We start from the raw sequence: 23,459 nt of genomic DNA, 5'->3' as shown, positions 1-23,459 counted from the left end.
TAAACTAGAATTAAACTTTGTCAGAACTATAAATGAAGAATATATATTGGGAAATCTGCCTCAAAGGGAATTTTCAAAAGTTTCTTCCATTTTTCTGGTCTATACACACGCCTTTACGATAGGGTTTCGAACCTTTTGCTATGATAACTACGTTAACAAAGCTATTGTCGTTCGCCGTTGTATACGAGGATCTTACCACCGTCAACAAAATAATTAGGGTATTCAATTGTCACTCAGGAAGCATGGGAAGATACGACCAGAATTACACCCGATGCTAAGGTGGGCCCAATAATAACAACTATGCCATCCATGGGATTGAGGATTAGCTTCTAAAATTGATGTGTGCATACACTTCAACATTGCTACAAATTTGTAAGATCAACAGTTCTTATGACGATAACATAAGTTTTTAATTAAATTCTTTTAAAAACGACGGAATGAGAGTCCCGGAAATTGTCAGTTTATGCAGTCAGGAGTTAATGTGGTTTGCTGTGATGTCGCAATAAATAGAAGGAAAACTTCTTCCAGAGTTCGACAACAGAGGCGATTTTATTATGTAATAGTCGAAAATATAGGTTAACAGTCGAGTTATTTAAGAAATTCTACTTTGGAGTAGTTTGAGTTGATTACGGACAAATATTGTGATCTCCGGCTCGAATAAATGTAGAAAATGGGTTCGAGTAAATCCAGAAAATCCATGAAAGATAAGCAAGGCATTTTTTTTTTAAATTAACCCAAAATTATTGCGCTGCAAGTATGCCTGTCGTAAGAGGCGACTAAAATAAACAAAAGATTCAAAGTGTAACCCAAATGCCTTAAGGTGCAGCGCAACCCTTTCAATGTATAGCTTCTTGCACCCAATTTTCAAACTCACCTACCCGTGGCGAATCCTATTTCTATAGCTTGCCAGGCTCTGGCGAGTCCAAGTTCTCCATGAAAATAGGGGTGGGGCGGGATAGTCTAGAAGATTAGTGTTCATATCAAATCGCTCCCGAGATGGTCAGGCTTGTACTCTAATGATGCTTGTTACCGGAATGTACCGGGTCTATATTTGGCAAAGGAACATCAACATCGATAAGACTCCCTCAAACCTCCGCGGTGTATCTTTATCGCTACAACAGCAACAACAACGACGTTTGTTTTTTTTTTAAATCAGTTGAGAAAAGTATGAAAATCGTATGTATGGTTTGGGATTGGTAAAAACGTCCTTAATTTAGACTGTTTTATTCCAGTAGAAAAAATTAAGAACTAAAGTAATCTTACGACTAATAAGCATCGAAACTCATAAATACACCTCATCAATTGAGCTTAGCTATACGATTATTCTCTTGAAACCTGAACGATGAATCACTCTGGATCAATTTCGAACTGGATACTGTAACAGGTTAAACTTTTACCTATCCAGAAACAACACTGACATACATAATGTATGTTCTGCTTGCAACGTGTCCCCACATGACACCAACCATCTTTTTAATTGCAATTTGGAATCAACGACTCGAATACCCCTCTCACTCTAGTTCACCCCTGTTGAAACTGAAAGTTTCCTTGGAGTTCCGTTAGAGGATATTGATGACAATTTGTGAGTGGTTGCACCTATTGAATGGGGCAAAGCACCTACAACAACAACGACAACAACATGACTACATGGGATGAAGAAGTTGAGCGACTAGATACATATGTATCGAATTTATCATAGAATCGTACATGGAATATACGAAATTATTACTTGCAAAAGAGAAATAAACAAATTTAAGAGCCGGATCTGCTACATAAACAATTATTTTACATAATTGAATGAAAGATAATTCATCACTTTAAAAATGGAAAATAGCTAATAACTTTCTTTTAATTGTATAAAGTTTAATTTTAAAATCATGATTAGTTAAATCCCCACAAAATGAATATGTTGAATTTAGTATATGAATGATATGAGAATTGAATAGGAAACGAAATAAGCGAATCAACCAACAAGAATGAAAAAAGATTAGATTTGAGATATGTAATGATATCTAATTTAGAGTTCTTCCTTATAATTCTAATAATATTTATTTTCTCTACTTAAAAAAGCAAATCATGCAAAAACTAGAAAATGCAATACACTTCAAAACCATAAAGCACAGAACTCTGCGTCATCTCTCATGTACTTATGCGTTTTGTTTTTGAATTTCGTAAAAGAACACAAATTTAAATAAATTTTTTCGGTAAAACATATCTTCATATATCGCTCACGTACATATCTACTTACAGGATTGGCGAATACTTTTTGAGCATCAAATGTGTAAATAGCAAACATAGCCACATTGCAAATCAATAGGAATGTGACAATTTGACGGCCCGGTTTGCTGCGATCATGTTCGGGCAAATGTACACGACGACGTGAAACATCAGCTATGAAGAGCAATTGTAAGATCACCTGGAATACTGCTACAGCGCTTGTGGTCATGACTAGAAGATTCGGTTCGCTTTCGAACGCTTTCAAACTACCGGCAATGACGCCAAATACCGAATAAGTGAATAGACCAAAAGCGGAGATGCGTAATAAAATGTCATTGAGATTGGATTGCTCTTCGCAGCGGAATTTCAAATTTCTAACTCTGTGGAGGGGAGAAGATATATTAAAGATAGAGTGCGTTTTTTATTAGAGTTTTATATATGTAGTACTAAATAGTATTTAAAGGGATACCTTACCTTATAAATCCAATAATGATAGCAAGCACGGCGAATGCCATGAGTATACAATGACTTGCATCGGCAAGATAAATTGCTAGCAGCGAGAACTGCTGATGACGCACCAAGACGAAGAAGAGTATCAGGCATATCAAAGCACCTACCAACAACAACAGACCAAAGAACAAACCCTTTGACGAGCCAACGCAATCGACACGCCCAGAGCGTGCTTGATGAGCCATTGCAACAGCACGCCGTGATAACATTACTTCCAAACGATGTTCCAAATCTTCATCGTTCATGCGTCCAGGATAACGTCCAATATGTTTCCACATTACATACAGAACAACAGCGCCGATTAATGAATATTCAATTATGAAGGGATATAAAAATGGTGCCGAATCGTAAACAATTGTGCCCATTATATCGACGCGTCCACAAGCGGTCGAATTTAAAGTACCAATATTGGACGATAAAGCGGCGGGATAGATATTATCAAGACTTTCAATATTTTCAAAACTCACAATGCCAGTCGATTCTGGATGAGAAATGCCTGAGTATGTTTGGAAATTATTCATGCCCGGTCCAAGTAAATTAGTCATAACATTCAAAGCATTCTCAGTTGTTGTTGGCGGTGTGTTTGTGGTAACGGTGGTACTTGGTGTCGATGAGACCAAATTACTAAAGAATGATGCTAAGCTCGCACCGATGCTCGACGAGGATACACTATCGGCGGTAGTAGGTGCTGAAAAATCGATATGAGCTCCGCGTGTGGTAGTTAAATAATCGGTGGCAATATTTGGAGCACCAGTCGTAAATGCCGAATGTTCAAAATAATGTCTGAAGGGTGGTGCCTCAGTGGTCGTAGTTGTTGTGGTTGTGGTGGATAAAGTGCTGCTCGCCAGCATTGTTGCCGATGGTGTAGTAGTTTTACTAGGCGTTGTGCCCAACGTAGTGGTCGTGGCAGCTGTAGTGCTCGTGATAAACTTCTTCAACTTGCGTGCCATAGTAGTACTTTGCCACTGTAGATGCGATGGTGAGCTGAAGTAGTTACGTGGGGTAGTGGTGGTACTAGTGCTAGAGGTGATGGTGCGTGTACTACTTAACAGGGGTCTAGTGGTGGATGAGATAAGCGTATTTAATGCGACATCGGCATTAGCGCCAGCATTACCGCCCATATCCAATGACTTAGAGATGCCATCAACAGTTTTGCGCACCAATTTCGAGAGTACATTATCGGTTTTGTAGGCATTGGCGGGTAATAAATCCTCACCATCCAGTACCTCAAATTCTTCATTCGGACCGGCGTGAGTGCGCAGAACTGTACCAGCATGTCGTAATGCATGTTGACGTATGGATTTAGCAATGGGTGATGCATCTGGATCAGGTGCGCCACGTTGATGATAGAGTGTGATTTCGAGTAATGATTCTTTGACCAATGTACGTATCCAAACGCAAATATTTGTGGCGACAACGTGCATGAGACCAAAGCGAGCAATCACCTTGAAGCGATGTATATTAAGCTGAAATTATAGAGTAGAGAAGAATACCAGTAGGTATGACAAAAAATTTGAAATGAGTTAAATTTTATAACACAGTAAAATTTTTGAGCCACTTGCAGAACTCAGAATTTATTACAGAAGCTGTCAAAATTGTATGAGTTTAAGTCGTGGCGTTCTGCAGGTGGGCCTTAAAAAGCCATTAGGGTAAATAAAAATATAAGAACATTAAAAATAACATGAGTTGAAATACTGTACCTCATATGGCGGCATAGTCTGCATACAAAAACAATATCGCATATAAAAATTTTGAGTTAAATTTGGAAAAGAAATGTATTATGCATGCAATGAATATGCCAACTTATAGCAACTTAAATTGTTAGCTCAGCTTAGTAACAAATTGATGTTGGCTGAGTGGAAGATCGGCTAATCCCAGTTGCTTGTTCTAAAATACCATTTCAAAATTATTTTGTTCCAAAATTTTGATTAATGTTGCGTCATGGAATTTTCAATACAATTTCTAGAACAGCGCGGTTTTAAACCTTTTCCTGAGATAGCGCAATCTTACACTCCTCCGTCGAAATATTACTAAAGATAAAAATTTAAAAGCCAATCAGAGTATAAGTCAGAAACAAATATCACCCAAATGGCTTTTTATGTCAAACATAAGGGCACATATACAAGCACTTAATAACTATTTTTCTTAGAGCTTACGATCTCTCGAATTTGTACAAGAAGAAATATCTGTGTACAAGGTAAATCGCGGCCAGGGTCAAAACCTCATTACGATCAGCAAAATAACTATATTTTGCCCAAAAATCATCAGAACAAATACGCAGCTCACAGATCTCGAAACATTAACGGTAGGGTTTTGTAAAGAAATTTGGAGTTCCCTGAATTTTTCATGACGAAAAAGAGGCATACAGATAGACGCAAGGAGTTCCAAATTTGATATTTTTCTTAGAGCTTACGTTTTCTCGAATTTGTTAGAGAAGCAATAACTTGCGAATATTGGCTTCTCGCGATATGATACTTCTTAGTACATGTAGCTGGATGTGTTGTTGTTTTACGAGAAAATCGTTAAGGAGTGTTATCGATGTTGACGGTCCTTTGCGGGATATAGATCCCTTTAGCGATTTAGTATGACCACATAGATCCTTCTAGACCATACCGCCTCCCCACCCCAGAGATCCATGAGCAGCCTGTGGTCGCCAGATCTTCGGCTGCTAAAGAGGATTCGCCACTCGTAGGTCAAATTTGGGTTGGAGGAGTTACCAGTTCTGCTGGCGACCCCTTGAAAGGATTCCGCTACACAACCCATTAAAACAGAGTGGTATTTTAGTCGCCTCTTACGACAGGCATACCTAACTCGGGTATATTCTAGGCCCCTAACCCGCTGGGGGTTACGCGTAGCTGTCTATACTTTTGCTAAGCGCAAAACTCGATACCGGTTTTACCGATTTCGCTTACTCTTGTCGAATTACGAATATGGTTCCAATGGAGAGAAAAATTCTTCAATGTATTCGAACAAATTGTGTTCACGTTTCGATTTGCCTGAAATTTGGTATATATGTAGGTAGCCTTTTGCCTGGATTAGTATTTACGACATTTTTATTTCCGAGGAAATCACCAAGGACCGACTTGTAGTGGGACTGGCGCTGGAAGTTGCACTCGGGCTGGGACTGGGGCTGGAGCTGGGACTGGGTATGGGCCTTGGGCTGGAACTCTAACTGAAACTGGAATTGGGATGGGGAATATGGTATGGAGAAGAATAAAAAGTACTAGGGAGAAGAGAAAAGAGGGAAGGAGAAAGAGATATAGTTATGCGAAGGTAGAGGGATAGGGATAGATGGAGCGGAAAAAAAGTGAAGAGAAGACGGAAAAGGAGAAAAGGAAACAGAAAAGCAGAGGTAGGAGTGAGTAAAAGGATAAGGAAAATTGAGAGGGAGAGCAAGAGATAAAAACTTCTAGAAGTTATACAGATAGAACAAAGTTAGGGCAGAACAACGTCTGCCGGGTCTCATAGTTGCTTATAAAGGAAACTGCATAAACTCTTCCGTCGCTTCGCGCTTTAAGAAAATAATAAAACGCATTGCCAATTCCTTCGCTTTGAATCGACCAATATGTTCACGTAGGGCCAGATTCACGCTTTTAAAGCGCCTTAAGCTAATAATATCTTAACTTTAGTCATCCCTAACATTTCAGAAACTTTGTGTAAAAAGATACATGTGTGGCCGGGCATACATTGAATTCATCCATCGGGCTAAGCGTTCTAAGTAAAATTCTAGGCTTATGGTGCTGTCAAACCGAAGCAAAGCGGGAAGAGTTCTATGTAAATCCAGCAAATGTGTGTTCAATAAATGCATGAAAAATACATTAACCAAATAACAACTTTCCACTGTTTTTCACAAATATCTCTCTACAGATGTAAAAATTTTGATTTCCACCTTCGGGTTATTGATACTGAGGCCATTTGTACGTATTTAGCAGTCCATCCCTGTTGTAAATAAGTAAGAATGGATACTTTCGATTCGTTACTAAGGCGATATAGATACTTTTTTACAATCCTAATTGCAAGTACAGGGATCGTTACTTTCCTGGTATCGTTTCATCCCTATTCCAATCACGAAATGCTCTTAAGGCTCGAGGGCATCGAAATATTCAACATAATCGCAGCATTGGCAATATTATTATTAGAGCTCCCAATTTCATCCCGAACAAAAGCGAGAATCTCAAGAAGAAATCGTAAGCTCTATGAAAATCAGGGATCTCAACAGTTAAAAATTTTATTATAAAAATTGTTTTATTTTTCGTTGAAGGTTCTTTTTTCTAAATCTTTAGGCCGTACAAATTAAAATAATTTCTACGTTTTTAGAAAAAAAAAGTACTTACTCTGGCATTCATGAAAATGAAGTACATTTGCATAAAGGTGAATATCATTTGAAGTAGAGGGTTAACACCGATCAAAATATGATGACATGGTGAATCGAAGGGAATCTCAAAGAAAGAGCCAAATTCCAAGCCAATATAGATCATAGCGCCCAAACCAAAAGCTAAACAATAGAATGTAAAAGACACATTACACCGTTATATTGTGCACTTTAATGTATAAAAGTGAGGGTTTACTAACCGATGGCGCCCACGCGCAAAAAGAAGCTACCATGAGTTGGATCGCTATGAGTGGTCTTGCGTTTTCGTGTATTTTTCGGGGTTACAGCGACTTCAGCTTCAGCTTGTGAATCCTGGAGGGAAAAATGTTATTAAACAAATATGGTTATTATTTTTATTTTATATGTATTTATATATAACAAAAACAAACTTGGATTTAACTAATAAGAAACTCAAAGTTCGACTGAAACCGAACATTATATATCCAGCTGTGTACTTGAAACGGTGTTGTTGTTTGCTTGGTGTGGTTAACATATTAGTAGTAGTAGTGATTTATTTATTTTCTTTCAACTACAAAAGTAAAGCAAAATGAATTAAACTATAAATATATAAAAATAAAAATAAATAAAGATTTCAGACAATAACAATAAATGTCGTGAGTCTTAATATCACTTATAAATAAACAACTCATTTATGAAAATTCGTTGACAATAAGTTCTCTATACTTAAGGCAATATCTTATATAAACAAAGAGTGAATTTTAGCTATAAACCTTAAGGATATTTACCACGTTCTGCATATCGAAAACTTTCTCACCAAAACAATTAAACCGCATGTCTTTATATATAGGACATACCCCAATGAAGTGATAGGTGTCTTCATCTACACTGAAAGAAATGGTGCTAATAAAATCGGTTCTTTTGTTTTTGACTTAACGGAGATTCGGTGAAATTGATCGAATTATGGTTAATTCGAACGAGTTCTTTGTCAAGCGAACAAATTAGTTTAGTCATTTCAACAGAAGAGAAATTGTCGCTCTTAAGTCAACAAAAATCAAAAATTTGACAGATTCCTAATCAATCTAACTGATTTTTTTGTTAACACAATTGATGTCACTGGTCATTTCAACAGCCATCAACAGTCAATACATGAGCAAATTTCAAAAAGAATTTTAAGCTCACTGCGCTCTCTACTTTGTACTTATGTATGTTGTGTACTATATGTATGCACATATTTACGTATGTATATGGCGGCCGCCGTGATGTGATGGTAACGTGCACCGCCTACCACACCGCAGACCCTGGGTTCACACCTCGGGCAAAGCAACATAAAAATTTTAGAAATAAGGGTTTTCAATTAGAACAAAATTTCCCTAAGCGTGGTCGCCCCTCGGCACTGTTCGGCAAGCACTCCGAGTGTATTTCTGCCATGAAAAATCTCAGTGAAAACTCGTCTGCCTTACAAATGCCGCAACATAGGTACTTTCGTACAAAGCTGTCGCAAGAACTTTTTTTGTTCATTTGACTACTAAAACGGTCAATTAAGAATCAACGATTTCGCGCAGTTGGTTCAACATCTTGTTGCGATGGATAAAAACTGACAGAAATTTCGGTTGAATTGACCCGTATTTCGGTTGATTTTACCAGTATTTTTCTTTCAGTGTACTCATAAATTGCACATATAACTGTTTTTGGAAAAAAACATTTTTAAAACATCGAGCATTAAGATTTAGCAAGCCACCCCTTGCTCGGAAAATCAGACTTACATAGGGATCAAGTCGGAGTAAAGATCATGTGACGACTTAAAAAAACTATCGGCATAGTCTGCAAACTTTTTTTGAATCAATTTCTCTAGTAAAATTGGTATGCTCATATTAAGCCATGCGGAAGAAAAATCAGACAGAGGCATCATGTCGACACTTTCAGAAACGTTTCTCCACTTTTTATCCCAGTACGACCCTTGTCTCACTGTTTCCTCTGCTACAAAGCTGTGACTGAAAAACGACGATAAACCTGATTCATGGTGTAACAGCCGTGTTTTTTAACACGCGTATATCCGTTTACGCTTAAACTTTATATTGACTGCTAAGAGACAAACTATAAATACACCTCTGAAATTGCTGCGCATAAATTTTGTCCTACTAAATTTCAATACGCATTATACTCAGATGTAACTGAAATATGTGTCTTTGTTTCACCCTGTACACTAATTCTATGTATTATATGTGTGTCCACAATTCATCGCAACTGATTCAGCTATATGTTATACCCTATGGCCATCAGAGCGTTGCGTCTCCGCTTTTCGGTACACCCTGTTGCTGTAGCTAGTTGTTTTACCACAGCCGCTAGATGGGTCTCCTAAGCATTATCTAAGCGAAGATAGGCGTTTTTTAACACGCGCAAACGAAACGTATACGCGCGTGTTAAAAAACACGGCTAACATATAGTTTGATGTATTAGCTGGTAAAAAAATTATCTTTGTTAAAAAGAAGCGTAGTAGTAGTTTCTCTACGCATTCAAACTTATCAACACCCCAGACTTGCGCACCATAAAACATAATGGGCCTACATGCTGCCTCGAAAATGTTCATCTTATTTGAGATACAAATGTGAGGGTTATTTATGTATTTTAACCAGATAGCATTTATCGCTGTTTTAACCTCAGTTAGTTTTGCCTCGAGATGCTTTGTAAAGTATAGTTTGTGATTAAAGAGAACTCCCAGATACTTGTAGTCATTTACAATCTCTATAAACTGGCTACCATAAGGCCAACGAAAAGAAGGATACCTGCTACATTCCCTCAACACTAATATTTTAGATTTGGTTTATGTTTTGTTCTTAGCTCAAGCATACCACTACTGAGGTAGCATATCAATAAAATGTAGTTAAATAATATAGATTTATTGCTAACTTTTTTAAGTTTAGACCAATAGAAAGAGTGGGCGTGGTCTTTATATGATTTTGAATATTTTTGCTCAGTTTATATATATTTTGGCAAGAATAGTATCTCTGCCAAATTTCGATGTAATATCTTTAACGACTTTTAATTTAGGACTTGTTAAACTTCCAAATTTTCTTTTTCTAAATGTGGGTGGTGCCACGCCCATATTCAAAATTTTTTGGAAGTTAATGTTGTGCGCCTGCCGTGGTGTGATGGTAGCGTGCTCCGCCTACCACACCGAAGACCATGGGGTCACGCCCCAGGCAAAGCATCATCAAAATTTTAGAAACAAGTTTTTTTTCAATTAGAAGAAAATTTTTCGAAGCGGAGTCGCCCCTCGGCAGTGTTTGGCATGCGCTCCGAGTGTATTTCTGTCATGAAAAGCTTTCAGTGAAAACTCATCTGCCTTGCAAATGCCGTTCGGAGTCGGCATAAAACAAATAGGTCCCGTCCCGCCAATTTGTAGGAAAATTTAAAAGGAGCACAACGCAAATTGGAAGAGAAGCTCGGCCTTAAATCTCTTCGGAAGTTATCGCGCCTTACATTTATTTTTTATTTATTTTAATGTTATGCGTCATAAAACCAATCCACCTACTAAATTTCTTAACTTAGCCGTATTTGTTTTAATATTATACCTTTTTTTCCTTTTTCCTAAATTTTCGATATTGAAATAGTGGTCGTGGTTATCTTCTGATTTCGCTCATTTTCATTTGGCGAATATATCTCATCTATATATTTGCTTAAGTTATCTTGTTAACCGACGGACAGGATTAGTTAATCAAATTTTTTTCGATACTAATGTTTTTGATAGATATATGTGACCCGGTCTATGAAAAGGTGGCTTATGACCGGGTCACATATGGTTATATGGCCTATATCTATCTCGATTCGTTTATACCTGTACAACCAACCGTTGTCCAATCAAAGTTATAATACCCTGTTTACAAGTACAGCTGGGTATAAAAATAGAAAAGAATTTAAAATTAGCAAAATATCTGTTTAGGAAATTTACTGAATGGCAACGTGATAGTTTTACAAGAAATGTTAGTAATGCTATGATGTACTTTTTTTAGTGTTTTCTTGAGTGTAGCTTTAAAGGGTTGCTACTGTTTGAATGCTAAGCGTGCTGCAATTATATAAGTTTCTACCATACGTTTTTAGGAGCGATATTTTTTAAATTGTAGCATTAGTAAAAGCATATCATCATTAAGTTACAATGTTTCCTTATTTCAATTTCACAGGATTTTAAAAGTAGGGAAATTTGGTTTTGATACATTGGTTAGAAGTTTGGCGGTTAGCAGTCATTTTTATTTCGTTTGTACCACAAAAGTTTGTTCTTTTCTATCCGCATGCAAGGGTGAGTGTAAAAGTTTTTTCCAACCCATTTGTCTCCTTAATTTATTAGACCGGTTTGTTGTTGTTGAATTAACACTTATTCAATAAATTTTATGGTTAAGTCAAGTGAGTATTTTGTCAAGAAAACAATAATTTCAATAATTTCAACAGAAGAAAAACTGTTGGTCCCAAATTAACAATATTCTGTAAAAATCACAGATTCTTCATCAATCTAACAAATTTTTCTGTTAAAAGAACTAATAACATTAGTAATTTCATCAGCGAACAAATGTTAATGTTATGCAAATGCAACAACTAATTTTAAAAAGAAGATTGCTCTCACGACGTTCACTACATTGTTCTCATGTTTATTGCGCCACGGAAATCTCTGTAATATCAACAGCTACTGTTATTTTATTAAAATTTTTCTTTGGAAATTTTATGGTTACATTAATAATAACACCAGATTTAGGCGGTTCCGTGGTGTGCCGGTAGCGTACAAGGCCTGGAAAAGGCAATGATAAATATCAATTTTTTTTCTAACAGAGCTGTGGCTGAAATTTTCAAGAACCTTTTTTTTTGTTGATTTGACTGTTAAAATATTAAATTCAGAAACAACAATTTGCGCGAAGTTGATTTAAAAGCTAAAAATTGATAGAAATATCGGTTGAATTGTCACGTAGTTCGGTTGATTTTACCAGTTTGTGCTCACACAATTTTTTTATTGTTTTTATAAAAAGTTGTATGCTTCATTTTGACTACGACGCATTGGCACTGTTGATGGATATAAATTCGAGACTGTGAAGGATAACGTCTATTTGTTAAGCAACAAAAACATCAAAACCAATTTCTGTTTGGAAATCAAACGAAGAATAACTCTTGCTAACAAGTGATACTGTGGACTGAGCAGGAAATTGTAAAGCAAAGTCCTCTCTCGATGAACAAAAATCACACTCTACAAGTCGCTCATCATACCTGTCTTTATGTATGGCTCGGAATCATAGACTGTGTCGAGAAACGGTAAGATGGATCTACGAGTGGTAGAGAGAAAAGTTCTCCGAAAGATTTATGGTACTGTCTATGGAGTCAACGGCGAGTATCTACGGAGGTATAGTGATGAGATATGTGAGCTTTATGCAGATATGACGATAGCGCAGTGAGTAAAAACCCAAAAGCTTCGCTCGCTAGGTCATGTTATGCGAATGGACACTCCTCTCAGGAAAGTATCTCAGTGGACACTGCAGCTTTGAAGCAGATGAAGGAGGAGACTTCTACTAAGTTGGGAGTGGCAGGTGGAGGAAACTTGACCTCCTTTGGTGCTCCCAATTGCTTTGGTGGTTAAGCGCCAAACTTACGCCTGGTTTTGACTAAGTCAATTTTGCCCACAAACTTGGTTATATCTGCATCTAATGGCACGTCATAGAGCATCAAATGCGTTTGTCGTCCGTTTTGACTACGAAGTGCCAATTAAATCGACCGATAAGTGAAAAATTGTTCAAGGAATTGGCACATTTGGCATTAAAGTTGCTTTTGCTAACATGTAGGCAGTTTATTTTGGCATCCCAATTTCAAATTATGTCACAGTGGAAATCTTGAAACGGGTTTTGAATTAAATGAATAACAAACTTTAGCTTCTGTTTTGGCCATACACTACATTATCGACATCGAGTCAGTTGTGACAAAATGAAAACACATTTGCCAACTAATGACCAGCGGGTCATTTTAAGGCAGTTTTTGAAGTCAGTCATTTGGACCTAATGAAACCCAGCATATTCTTTATTGTGACTCAAGAGTCGTATTCATTCACCTACCTTTTTAGGCCAATTCTTGGTTCTCACTAGGTCAAGCGACAGTTAAACTCAGCAATAAGTGAAAACGGAAATTGGCTTCCGGTAACGCAAAATTGACACTGAAACTTTATTTGCCGACTTTAAATCTTTATCTCAAATCATTGATTTGAGACGAACTAAAATTGTTATACTCATTTTTAGTACTTATTATATTTTGTATTGTGGGTTCTACCCCTTTCTCTTCAAAACCAATCTTTGACTTATTAACACCAACTTTTCCGTTTAAATCACCAAAATCACTTTTCCTAAATATGTTTTTTTTTACAAAATTTTCATTTTCATTCAGCACACTTTATTGCAATTTGTCTTACCAATTTCGCACTTGTTTTTCAACAACAACAACAAATACAGCCTCAAATCACTTCAAAGACCATATAATTAAGGCAATTTGATGCTGACTGGTAATTAATACTAAATGTAATGTGGCCCATAAATGGATGCAACAATGAGACAGGCATAACCAAAGATTTGGAGCCAGAGTCATTAGAGTCATCGTTGCCGTCGGCAACAACAAATATACAGATAAAAGTGCAAAATATAGAAAACTTACGTAAACTTTGTGGTGATGTGAGTTAAATTGTATAAAAGATCAACATTTTGTGAACTGCATATGACAGTAAGTTTGAGTGCAATTGACAATAATGATGGAACCATCAACTAACTGACTGAATGAACGACTAACCAAATGCTTGACTTAAATCACTCGCTGCTAAACCTTCTGCTTAGATGGCAGCTGCATCGCACACCAAACGGGCGCCTGTGCTTGTATCTGTCAGTCATGAGACCTCAAGTCGAATAAAAATGTCTTGGCGCTTATATCAAGTGCCCATAAGTTAGTCTGTTTTGCAATTAATGTGAAAAATTTTGAAATATTCGCGGCTTTTCTTGGCAACTTTGACGCATATACATAAGTAATCTATTAAAACATACACGCTTACATATGTATATGTAGGTATAACCGCGAAATGTGATTGTGGGGCAGAAAGCTTATTTTGCTATTCACAGAATACTTTTGTATTCATACGTTTTAGAGATAAGGGCGAAGAAATATGGAGAAAGAAACATTTGTTGTTGCACAGACAACTTTTTCAAACATTGATAAACTGAAAGTACAAACTCTTATTATATATGTAGGTATGCTTTAGAGATTACAAGGACGCTATTAAGAATTTTAACAGGTTAGGGTGTAGCATAAGCATTATATACTCAGGGTGAGTTTCAATTATACAGTGGAGCTATTCAGAGACGGTGGCGAGGAGTTGATAAGGCGCATGCATCAGCTTCTTCGAAAAATATGGCCGGACGAGTGCGTTCCCGACGATTGGAATCTAAGTGTTCTCTGCCCAGTCCACAAGAAAGGGAAGACTTCAACCTACGCCAACCATCGCGGAACCAGCCTTCTTAATATCGCATATAAGTTCCTGTCAAGTGTATTGTGCGAAAGATTGAAAGCCACCGTGAATTGGCTGATTGGACCTTATCAGTGCGGCTTCAGACCTGGTAAATCTACCACCGACCACATTGTCACAATGCGCCAAACCTTGGAAAAAAACCGTGATAAAAGAATCGAGACACATAACATCTTTGTCGATTTTAAAGGCGCCTTCGACAGCACGAGAAGGAGCTGTCTAAATGCCGCTATGTCTGAATCTAGTTTCCGCGCAAAACTTATACGGCTGTGAAAAATGACGCTGAGCAACGCCATCAGCTCAGCCAGAATTAGGAAGGACCTCTCCGAGCCGTTCGAAACTAAACGAGGTTTCAGACAGGGTGACCCGCTATCGTGCGATTTCTTTAATTTGATGCTGGAGAAAATTATACTAGCTGCAGAACTTTACGGGTCTGGAACAATATTCTATAAAAGCGTGAAATTACTGTCATATGCTGATAACATTGATATCATCGGGCTGAACACCAGCGCCATTAGTTCTGCTTACTCCACACTGGAAAAAGAAGCGGTATAGATGGGTTTGATGGTGAGTGAGGGCAAAACGAAGTACCTGCTGCCATCGAACAAAGAGTGGGCGCATATGCGCCTTGGTAACCACGCTACTGTTGACAGCCATAATTTCGAAACAGTAGAAGACTTCGTTTATTTGGGAACCAGCATTAACACAAACCACAACATCAGCTTTGAAATCCAGCGAAGTATCACTCTTTGCAATAAAAGCTACTTTGTACTAGGTAGGCAATTGAAAAGTAAAGTTCTCTCTCGACAAACGAAAATCATACTTATTCTGTGTTGTTGATTTTCCGACAGGGTGGATAAATATGTACAGTTAGCTCAACAATAGCTCATAATGCAAAAAATAATGCGAAAATTATGCAAATCACAAATATGCTAAGAACCACTTTACGTCAAAACTATTTTCAATTCAACAGTAAAATATATAGACAAACAAATGGGAAGCGCCACATCAGCCATTCTAATGGAAGTGATCATGCAAAATCTGGAAGAAAGGTACATATAGGAGCTGAAGTCTAAATTAGGCGTGTCATTTTATGCTAGATACGTGGATGACATAAAATGGGTTTTAACTACTAAAAACGAAGAGCTTGTCTTGGAGTACCTCAACAAACAGCGCGGAAATATAAAATTTACAATGGACACCGAAAAAGATGGAGGAATCAACTATCTAGACCTCACGATACCCAGTACCTCAAATCACAGCATAAAAATGCAGCATTAAGGCACTTGGTACATAGACTTGAAAGAACACCTCTTACACAAGAGGCATATAAGAGAGAACTTGAGGTCATATATAATATCGCTGCAAACAACGAATATAAAAAAGCACTAGTAGATAAGCTCAGAAGGAGAAACAAAAAGAAATAATGAAAAGGAAAATAAAAATAAAGCTGGACGGCTATGACAAATACTGGAAAAGCAACATATAAATTGGCAAACTTCTTTAAAAAATACAACATTAACACAGCATTCAAAACATCGAACAATCTGGGGCGAAAACTAAGAACTAACACTAACTCAGAGGATCCGTTTAGCAACCACGGCGTATATAAGCTTACCTGCGGTTGCCAGCATAGTTACATAGGACAGACAGGACGGCAAAGAAGAACGAGGTTCAGAGAATATATTAGAGATTACAACAAAAAAAACGGAATCCAAACATTGTACCCGAGTCTAACTTCGCGAATCACATGGTCGAGAATGAATGTTCCCCAGCAAACATCAATAAAACAGTTAGGGTTCTTCACATACAAGCAAAAGGCTGACGTCTCATCGTACTCGAAAACATGGAAATCTACAAACAGAAAACATTCGACGCTAGAATAATAAACGAACAGGTAGACACAATTTCTGACACAATATTCGAGCCTTTAAAATTTGTTTACAAGAAACAACGCAATCACACAGGTACAACAAACAAATAAGCACAAAACTATTAACGCATCAAAACAACAAACCCACAAAGACGGTCAACTGACTAAAATTACGGACTTTTACCTGCCTCAGTCAGCCACACAAATCGCTCAGTAAAACCCACCTGCGGTTCTGAATGAGCACGCAGCACACACACATAAATAAATACACACAAGCATCAATTTTTACAATACCTGTTCATGTACCTACGAACTACAAATACAGGACAAATGACAACAATACATCAGAACGAAAATTGACACTGATGATGGCACAACGTCGAAGCCGGTTTGTCTTGAAACCAAATCTATATACATAGAAAATCATACTCTACAAGTCACTCATCGTACCCCTCCTGCTATATGGTGCAGAAGCATGGACCATAACAACATCATATGAAGCGGCTCTGGGACTGTTCGAGAGAAAGGTTCTTCGAAAGATTTATGGATTAGCGGATACAACTGAACCGATTACAGATGGCTGCAGAGAATATAGATTATCCTTGACAACTTGAGGTTGTTGTTGTTGTTGTCATCCCGAAGGTTTTGGGGCATGTTATCGATGTTGATGGTTCTTTTCCGGACATATATCCGGTACGTGCCGGTAACAAAGCACGATTAAGGTACTAGCGTGACCATTTCGAGTACGATTAATATGACCAAATTAAACCTTCTAGGCAACCCCGACCCCACCCCTAGTTTCATGCTGAACTTAGGGTTGCCAGAGCCTTGCCTGCTAAATATGTGTATGATATATTCAGATTTGTAACATGATTCCCCTCGCGTAGGTTAGTTGTGGTGTGATACTCTATAGATGGACCTCGAGTTAGCTAAGCAAACGCTGAACGGACAGTACCTCTTGCAGATTAGCGAAATTCTTTTGGCCGGAAGTGGATAAAAGTGGTGGTATGGAATATTTGGGTTCACCAAGGCTTATCTTTATCTATCAATGGGAATTGCGGTTTTGAGGGTCCACTGCAGTATGTCTCAATATAGCAGAAACCTGTTTTTGCAAACATTTCATGCTAGCCTAGGTTGTTCTACCTCGTCATCTATTCGAGGCACATATGCAATATGTCTAAAACACATCTTCTACATATTCAAAGAAGTTAAGGTGGAAGAAGCAGCAGGAGTGAGAGGTAGTGGGGCAAAGGGAGGGGGCTGATTTGGAGTGAGAGTGTGACTTGGAGTAGAAATAGTGGGTATGTGAACAGAGTTATGGTGATGAGTTCAAGGGGTTTGGGATAGAGATAGAGAGGTGAGCAAAATTTTAAAATATACCAAAGTTTGGCAGAATAAAGTCCACTGTCAACAAACAAATCATTTCTAACCACAAACAACAAAAAATTATAAATTATAACCATGCAACTTCAAACTTAGTAATATATTGTCGTTAGTAGGGAGATTGTTTTGAAAAGAAATTAAAATTAGTAAATTCAGGTTAGACTTAGATAAGATTAGTCTCAGAAATACTGATAGAAAGTACTTCAAGGATAGAAAACACTTGTTCATATATTAAGTTACACAGTGTTAGAAAAACAGCCAGCTTGAAGTCTAAAAGTAAGTATGGTTAGAGCAAGAAAAAGCGCGTATAATGCCATTCCATTCATATCATTTTCTGATTGTATGTATATGTATGCAAGTGTACATATATATATGTGTGTGTTTTTATGGTTTCATTTCTTTTATAACTTGAGTTTTTTTTTTTTAGTTTTCTTTGAAAGCATACCTGTAGCGATAGGGACTGGCGTACCAGATCACGTTTCTTAACCGGATATCGCTCCTGTCGACGAACAGATTAAGGTCGTTTTAAATGCGCATTATTTGTTGTAAGGATAATGCAAGACACACAATTTTCAGCGCTTGTGAAGAATTTGTGAGCATGTGTGCGTGTGTGAATGCGTTCGTGCACATGTATCATTATTATATATGGTTGAAGATATTGGCAGCGCGTTCAGTATAGCATTTTTTTACCGTGTAATATTTATATATGTAGCAGTGTTAGTTTATAGTTGTGGCAGAATAAGTTAGCATTTTTGTAAATAGTAGAATTAAAAAATTCCAGAACCATTTATTAAGGCATTGAAGAACAGTTTTTGTTTGTTTGTTTGACAACATAGAATTTGTTTATTAATTTTTTTGCCAGTTTGTAGAACATTTTATATTTACACACAAGTTTTTTTCCAGTATAAAGGATTTGCAGGATACGTAAAAGATTTAGGCCATTTTTTATTTGCATTGTTGTTTTCACAAAAAAACAAAATTTTTTTTTGTTTGGAGCGGTTTTATATACAGCAGCCGTTTGCGATTGTGTTGATGAGTATTTTGTAAATGGTTTGGTTGTAGTTATTTTGATTGGATTTGTGTTGGCAGTAGCAAGCGGAAGTTGTGGATGTGATAATGGTCATGTTGATAGTGATGATGGAAGGTGAAATGATAAAATTAAAATTTAATAAATATACATGTATTTCAATTTCAAAACTTACAAAAATAAAGTCAGAACAGTTAGAATAGATCTTAAGGTTTGAGCTGTTTACTATGTAGCACTTCTGAGGAGGAAGCGGACGTTGGATGGCTACAGATTCGCCTACAACATGAATAGAAAATTTGAGAGTTCCAAACAATATTATCTTTTGGGATTGCGCTAGAGCACTTTTCACCACCGATGGACTGGTCGTGGTTACATGGCCTCTTAAGAGACCAAGAAAGACAGAAACAGTCCTTCAACGAATTTTAAAGTCAGACAGGGGAACAATAGATGATATTTATACACAAGTAAATCCTAGGAGGCACTAGTGATCAACTCCTATGAACTTTATTGCGCGTTACCTGGATATGATCTTGGGTCCACGCCTTTCAGCAACTCTTACCTTTTCCTAATCTCGCCCAATTTGATTGAAACGTCTACGGTAGAAGGCCTTTTAACCTAGCTCAACCGTTTTTTTACTTCAAATCTATTCCCATATGTTCTGGGACCAAATACAGATGGCTGCGTCTCCCTATCCCGATTCTTCCCAGGGATTGCTTACACCCTAGTACATTTTAAGGTGCTGTGATATACGAGATTATTGCCTTATTTATCGCTTGGCTGTCAATATAAATGCTGAAGCGGCTGCAGTTTAAGCTATTTACTTCCAGTGTTTCTATACTTTCGTTAAGTCTACTACTTCCGCCTGAAATACGCTATAGCGATCTGGCAGCTTGTAGGGTCTGTTTATTTGTGGATCAGCACTATATACCGCAGATCGCACTGTAACTGATGTCGCACTGCGCCTCGTTGCAACTACAATTACCAGGTCTACGGGTGGAATGTGCAGAATTTCAAACAGTGCAGTCGATGGAATTATTTTCGATCCATAACAATCCATTGAACCTCCTTGGATTCTACAACTAGAATGCCAATATCGATAATCTTATTTAAATATCCCTGAAGATGACACGATAACATGTCGAAACGCGTCGGAGAAAAAAAGGAAAATCTATATTTTTGCTTTCAATTGACCGACGAAAAATGTATTTAAACAATCAATAAATCAACATCGAGAACTGTTCGATAGTCAGCCAGATATTAAAAAAAAAAAACAAAAAAGAGATACCGCGCAAATACCAAAATTCGTTTGAGTCTTTGTCTCATCTCAAAGTATTACTCAGCTGTTCTTTCACTTTTCTCTTTTTGTCCTTCCAACACCTAAGTAGACAGCGATCTTATTGTGGACCAACATGGATGATACTAAGTCTAAAGGTCACGGGGTGCCATATTCGGAAAATAACAAGCTACCTTTACTGGCAAAAAAAATTTAAATGAAGGGTTCTTACAGTGTTATCACTGGGTATTAAATTCCATTAGCAGAGGCATCACTTTTTCGGTGGAAGATAAGCACTTTAGACAAAGTAGTCCACATTTCTGAATATACATTAGGTCGATAACCCGTTGGATATAAGAGAAGTTATCTTTTGTTTATACCAAAATTCGTATGGCGAATTCAGTTAGTGGTAGGACCAAGTTATTCTCATAGAACTATCAACCTAACATAGCCATGAGTCAAAATAATTTAAAATAAATAACAACAGAAATCAGCTGTTCTATTAATAAAACATTTATAAACTTACATGCGCATGCGCTGCCATCTGGCGAATGGTAGCAACTGCCGGTAATGCAGTGTTAGTTATATTCAAATATTCACAATAGTGCCACAGTACAAATAGATTTCTTTGTGTGCTCACAATCGCTTATTTTTAACAAATTATTTTAATAAAATAGAGCTAAACAAAAGCATTATGACTAATAATGCACAAAGCGCCCTAATAGCATGAATCCCCATATTTACTACCAAAACATTATTTATATATTTGGATTCCAAATAAGAGCGAAAAAGGGAACTGTACATATACACAGCAATTAGAAATAACATGTAAGATTCGAAGAATAAATTTCAGATAATTTGATTTTATTTAATTTCAGTCATTAGAATTTTTTGAAAAATAAATAAAGGTTTCAACAGATATTAATAGCAAATAAAATATCACAAAAATCAGCATCAAACCTGCTTTTGGCAAAAAAAAAAAAAAATTACCCCACCCCAAAACGAAAAAATTTAAAAATGCACACACACACAACATTTATATGAAAGCTAATGAATATGGTAATGGACAATGTTTAAGTAAATTACAGACAATTAGCACACAATTAATTACGAGAACCTCCAACGAATTTTAACAAATACATAGGTAGGTACATAATTTTATATTTACTTCAACTGCTGCACTTGGCATACAAAAATTTATAAAAAAAATTAATAAAGGTTGTGCTTATGTGTGGATATTTCTATTCATAATAAAACTGTTTGAAGGCTGTTGAAAATTCTAGGCGTGTGTGTGTCTGTATGCCATTGGAGGGTGAGTATTAGCAGGGAAAGCACAAAGTACGATTCAAATTTTTAAACAGCTAAATAAAAAAATAAAGATGTTTATGTTAATTGTATGAAACGTACCTGATATGGACTTGGTTTGCCACTTTTTCCAGAATCCTTGGAACCCTTCGCATCTTTCGAATCGGTTGGATCTGGTCCTTTTTTCCTTGATTTTTTCTCCTTAGGTGGTGGTTTCGGTTTACTGCCGCCATTACAACACGAACTCTCTGCGTAATGAGAAAACATTTTTATTTTTATTAATTTGTTGAAGTTGGACACATTTTTTCTTAAATGTTATTTGATATTTAACAACTTTTGATTTCTCCCTAATAAAAATTTCGTGACAAAGATATAACTAACGAAAGTATCTCCAACTTCCATGTTATGTGTGCTAAATCTCCGGGGCTCATTTTTGAAATAGGAGATAATCTTTCTGGTTTTTGTGGATAATAATATAGAAGTTTAACACCAAGATTGAAATGACAGTACCTTGCGGTACCTCTTGCTTTAGTCTAAAGGGAACCTCGATGTTTCGCAATTTTGAGTCTCTGATCCCGTTACATGATCCCTAACTACGACTGTTTATCCAATACTACTGAAGTAATTGCTCTTGGGGCAATTGCTTGTGTTCTAATGGATCTTGAAACTTAGCATGGCCGACGCTGTCGAAGTGGTTAATTAAGGATTTTTCTTGGTTTAGGCAGCACGCTCTCTTTGGGTGTATGCCGAGCTTTTACCTGCTTTTTGCTTTTTTAGCTTTAGCAAATTGTAAGAGAAACGATAAAAATGTAAATTTTTAAGCAAGTGAGCTCTCAGGAACGTTATCTACCAGCACTTAATGTCGGGCAGCTTTGAGGTGATCTAACTAAACTTTAGCTTGCATGTGGAAAAGTGTATATCTAGGCGTTCTTTTTCAGGAAGAATCTCCTTTAATGCTGCCTAACATGTTTCTTTGAAGTAAAGTTCTCCACAATGTCCCTGTGTCCGGGGGCGTGAGATTTAAAGAGATAACGGATAGGTTATTGTTAGTTCAGAATTAAATGGGTAAGAGCCAAGCGATTTATTAGTAGCTCGACTATCGCCAAAAACAAAGAAGATGCTACAATGATTAGGTATCCTGAAAGAGGGTTGCAGGTCTGGTTCTTTGAATTGATCCCTTCACCAATCCCACCATTTAACTTAGAAACGTGGGTGTATATGGAAATGCTGCCGTCAGCAGTGAAGCCCCGATGCGGCTCCACCCAATCATCTGTGCTGCGAATGTTTGCCATAAAAGTGCTGTCCGCAAGTGTTGTGGTCGCACAGCGGTCTATGCTTCGAGGAAGAAAGAATAATCGGGCTGAAAATTAGGAATTAGTCCTCATTTTTCGCCAATGGCTATTGGCCCTATTAATGGGCACACCATTTAGTTCCGGTAGGTGGAACCATGATATTTCATACCGCTTAGTGTATTAGACAAACTCAACTTTATCGGAGTTGACGCTGAGTCCCCATCGGGGAGCGCACAAAGGAAACCGCTCACAATGCTACCTGAACCAGTTCACACAAAATTTGAGGGAATTTACCTCTGTTAGGGAGAAATAAAACTTTACATATACCCATATTCCACACACATTGGATTAATATTACTGCCCAAGCATAGTTAGAGAACTTTACCTTTCACCTTCTGTATAGAGTTCGCTACTTTCAGCTTGCATGACCTTATTCTCGTCCTCAACATTTTGTAAGAAAAAGGCAATTTTCGCACTTATCCGACTTGGATTGAGCTACTTCTTGGGGCGTCACCGTTTGGTCTTGCCCAGCATCCGAGAATTTTGATTGTCATATATTTTTTAAATTTGTATGGCGTTGCAACATAGTTCAGAGCATAATTTCTGCGAAAGAGGGGTAAGAGCTCTTCCATCCAATTTTTAAATTTACGCAGCTTCTTTGGAAGTAGGTAAATTTGACTGTTATCGCAAAACAGGCTAGTATAATCCGAAGCAA

The 23,459-nt window shown here is 37.2% G+C and overlaps 1 protein-coding gene across 18 annotated transcripts in view; it reads right to left on the bottom strand.

The window, feature by feature from the left end:
- Positions 1-23,459, bottom strand: part of OtopLa (Otopetrin-like a) — a 239,965-nt gene that overhangs the window by 5,497 nt on the left and 211,009 nt on the right. For 14 of the 18 annotated variants that reach the window (XM_067784675.1, XM_067784679.1, XM_067784672.1 and 11 more), the window contains 6 exons: positions 21,555-21,700; positions 18,293-18,346; positions 7,300-7,411; positions 7,062-7,222; positions 2,692-4,193; positions 2,237-2,597 (listed from right to left, as the gene is read on the bottom strand). In XM_067784675.1, coding sequence (XP_067640776.1) covers positions 2,237-2,597; positions 2,692-4,193; positions 7,062-7,222; positions 7,300-7,411; positions 18,293-18,346; positions 21,555-21,700 — 2,336 coding nt within the window. The remainder of the gene's footprint in view (positions 1-2,236; positions 2,598-2,691; positions 4,194-7,061; positions 7,223-7,299; positions 7,412-18,292; positions 18,347-21,554; positions 21,701-23,459) is intronic. The other 4 variants (XM_067784680.1, XM_067784682.1, XM_067784665.1 and 1 more) reach the window with 3 other exon arrangements.

Source organism: Eurosta solidaginis, chromosome 4, assembly GCF_040869045.1.
Source record: "Eurosta solidaginis isolate ZX-2024a chromosome 4, ASM4086904v1, whole genome shotgun sequence".
Lineage (NCBI taxonomy): Eukaryota > Metazoa > Arthropoda > Insecta > Diptera > Tephritidae > Eurosta > Eurosta solidaginis.
The sequence above is the reverse complement of the archived record's forward strand: the minus strand, read 5'-3'. Positions and strand labels throughout refer to the sequence as shown.